We start from the raw sequence: 3,393 nt of genomic DNA on the forward strand, positions 1-3,393 counted from the left end.
TGTGCATTTGGACGTTTAAAGGCGCGCTGGCGCAGTTTACTGACTCGCTTAGACCTCAGCGAAACCAATATTCCCACTGTTATTACTGCTTGCTGTTTGCTCCACAATATCTGTGAGAGTAAGGGGGAGACGTTTATGGTGGGGTGGGAGGTTGAGGCAAATCGCCTGGCTGCTGGTTACGCGCAGCCAGACACCAGGGCGGTTAGAAGAGCACAGGAGGGCGCGGTACGCATCAGAGAAGCTTTGAAAAACAGTTTCATGACTGGCCAGGCTACGGTGTGAAAGTTCTGTTTGTTTCTCCTTGATGAAACCCCCCGCCCCTTGGTTCACTCTATTTCCCTGTAAGCTAACCACCCGCCCCTCCTCCCTTCAATCACCGCTTGCAGAGGCAATAAAGTCATTGTTGCTTCACATTCATGCATTCTTTATTCATTCATCACACAAATAGGGGGATGACTACCAAGGTAGCCCAGGAGGGGTGATGGAGGAGGGAAGGAAAATGCCACACAGCACTTTAAGCACAGCACTTTAAAAGTTTACAACTTTAAAATTTATTGAATGACAGCCTTCTTTTTTTTGGGCAAACCTCTGTGGTGGAGTGGCTGGTTGGCCGGAGGCCCCCCCACCGCGTTCTTGGGCGTCTGGGTGTGGAGGCTATGGAACTTGGGGAGGAGGGCGGTTGGTTACAGACGGGCAGCAGTGGCAGTCTGTGCTCCAGCTGCCTTTGCTGCAGCTCAACCATACACTGGAGCATACTGGTTTGGTCCTGCAGCAGCCTCAGCATTGAATCCTGCCTCCTCTCATCACGCTGCCGCCACATTTGAGCTTCAGCTCTGTCTTCAGCCCACCACTTACTCTCTTCAGCCCGCCACCTCTCCTCCCGGTCATTTTGTGCTTTCCTGCACTCTGACATTATTTGCCTCCACGCATTCGTCTGTGCTCTGTCAGTGTGGGAGGACAGCATGAGCTCGGAGAACATTTCATCGCGAGTGCGTTTTTCTTTCTTTCTAAGCTTCACTAGCCTCTGGGAAGGAGAAGATCCTGTGATCATTGAAACACATGCAGCTGGTGGAGAAAAAAAAAAAGGACAGCGGTATTTAAAAAGACACATTTTATAAAACAGTGGCTACAGTCTTTCAGGGTAAACCTTGCTGTTAACATTACATACATAGCACGTGCTTTCGTTACAAGGTCGCATTTTGCCTCCTCCCACCGCGTGACTACCCCCTCAACCTTCCCCCCTCCCTGTGGCTAACAGCGGGGAACATTTCTGTTTAGCCACAGGCAAACAGCCCAGCAGGAATGGGCTCCTCTGAGTGTCCCCTGAAGAAAAGCACTCTATTTCAACCAGGTGACCATGAATTATATCTCACTCTCCTGAGGATAACACAGAGAGATAAAGAACGGATGTTGTTTGAATGCCAGCAAACATACACTGCAATGCTTTGTTCTACAATGATTCCCGAGTACGTGTTACTGGCCTGGAGTGGTAAAGTGTCCTACCATGAAGGACGCAATAAGGCTGCCCTCCCCAGAAACCTTTTGCAAAGGCTTTAGGACTACATCTAGGAGAACCGCAAATGCCAGGGCAAAGTAATCCTTTCACATGCTTGCTTTTAAACCATGTATAGTATTTTAAAAGGTACACTCACCAGAGGTCCCTTCTCCACCTGCTGGGTCCAGGAGGCAGCCTTGGGTGGGTTCGGGGGGTACTGGCTCCAGGTCTAGGGTGAGAAACAGTTCCTGGCTGTCGGGAAAACCGGTTTCTCCGCTTGCTTGCTGTGAGCTAGCTACAACCTCCTCCTCATCATCATCTTCTTCGTCCCCAAACCCTGCTTCCGTATTGCCTCCATCTCCATTGAAGGAGTCAAACAACACGGCTGGGGTAGTGGTGGCTGAATCCCCTAAAATGGCATGCAGCTCATCATAGAAGCGGCATGTTTGGGGCTCTGACCCAGAGCGGCTGTTCGCCTCTCTGGTTTTCTGGTAGGCTTGCCTCAGCTCCTTCAGTTTCACGCGGCACTGCTTCGGGTCCCTGTTATGGCCTCTGTCCTTCATGCCCTGGGAGATTTTCACAAAGGTTTTGGCATTTCGAAAACTGGAACGGAGTTCTGATAGCACGGATTCCTCTCCCCAAACAGCGATCAGATCCCGTACCTCCCGTTCGGTCCATGCTGGAGCTCTTTTGCGATTCTGGGACTCCATCATGGTCACCTGTGCTGATGAGCTCTGCATGGTCACCTGCAGCTTGCCACGCTGGCCAAACAGGAAATGAGATTCAAAAGTTCGCGGTTCTTTTCCTGTCTACCTGGCCAGGGCATCTGAGTTGAGAGTGCTGTCCAGAGCGGTCATAATGGAGCACTCTGGGATAGCTCCCGGAGGCCAATACCATCGAATTGTGTCCACAGTACCCCAAATTCGAGCCAGCAACGTCGATTTAAGCGCTAATCCACTTGTCAGGGGTGGAGTAAGGAAATCGATTTTAAGAGCCCTTTAAGTCGAAATAAAGGGCTTCATTATGTGGACGGGTGCAGGTTTACATCGATTTAATGCTGCTAAATTCGACCTAAAGTCCTAGTGTAGACCAGGGCTAAGAGAAGTGACGGCTGAGGAGCTGGGAGCCTAGAGTGGATTTCATTGATGGCCTACGGAGGGAGAATACTGGTGTGGTTGCCCTGAGCTGTGATGGCAAGCTCCTCAGTTGGAAATAGTGGCTGTAGCATAGGGCTATCATAGAAAGAATGGAGAACTCCTGGTGAAGCACTGCAGTGCAGTTAACTAAATATACTCTAAAGAAAATTAAAGCTGTAAGAAAAAATTGTCTAATATTAGGTATTTACAAAGCACTTGTCACTGTGGTACTAAACACTGAATAAAATTATACTAGAGGGTAAGAGTCCAAAAACAAAGGTGTTTTTCCCACTGTCCTTGCTCTGGGTAGCTTTTCAGGTTAGAGACCACGAGCCCAATCATGGAATTTCCAAATGTGTTTAATTTGGGCTTTTCGTCGAGAAAGATTTAATGACCTGATCCTTCAGCTTTTACTCATGGGAATATTCCCACTGACTACAATGGAGTTTATCCCCATCCTCAGGGTGCTGGCTATTATGAGTATCATTTAATATGTGCATTTTTTTTAGTTAGCCACTTGGGCTACATCTACACTACACACCAGGTTTGGCGGTGTGTAGGAAATGTGCAGCTATATACCACAGTGAAAAGCAAGCTGCATCCACACTGCAGTGTGTAGCTACATGTGTCAGCGAAAGGCTCTGGCTGGGAGGAGCCAGGGGAAAGAGGTCTCTAGCAATGGGGATCTGGCAAAGCCGTTCCCTGCTGCCTCCCTGCTGTCTGAGTCCTTATCTGCAGTGGGGGAAGGCTCTAGCACAGGGG

The 3,393-nt window shown here is 49.3% G+C and overlaps 1 protein-coding gene across 1 annotated transcript; it reads right to left on the minus strand.

The window, feature by feature from the left end:
* Positions 1–455: 455 nt before the first annotated feature.
* Positions 456–2,970, minus strand: LOC142071394 (uncharacterized). Its single transcript, XM_075126187.1, has 2 exons — positions 1,653–2,970; positions 456–1,065 (listed from the first exon to the last, which is right to left on the minus strand). Exons 1-2 carry the CDS (start codon positions 2,233–2,235, stop codon positions 545–547), a joined length of 1,104 nt encoding a protein of 367 aa, XP_074982288.1. The 5' UTR covers positions 2,236–2,970; the 3' UTR covers positions 456–544.
* Between the last annotated feature and the right edge of the window lie 423 nt (positions 2,971–3,393).

This window comes from Caretta caretta, chromosome 3, assembly GCF_965140235.1.
Source record: "Caretta caretta isolate rCarCar2 chromosome 3, rCarCar1.hap1, whole genome shotgun sequence".
Lineage (NCBI taxonomy): Eukaryota > Metazoa > Chordata > Testudines > Cheloniidae > Caretta > Caretta caretta.

What these genes read in the sequence shown, in the direction of transcription:
- LOC142071394 (XM_075126187.1), bottom strand. Translation starts at nt 2,235, where the DNA reads ATGCAGAGCTCATCAGCACAGGTGACCATGATGGAGTCCCAGAATCGC. An exon ending in AGGTGGAGAAGGGACCTCTG is followed by an intron (nt 1,066 to 1,652) that starts GTGAGTGTACCT and finishes TTTCTCCACCAG; the next exon opens with CTGCATGTGTTTCAATGATC.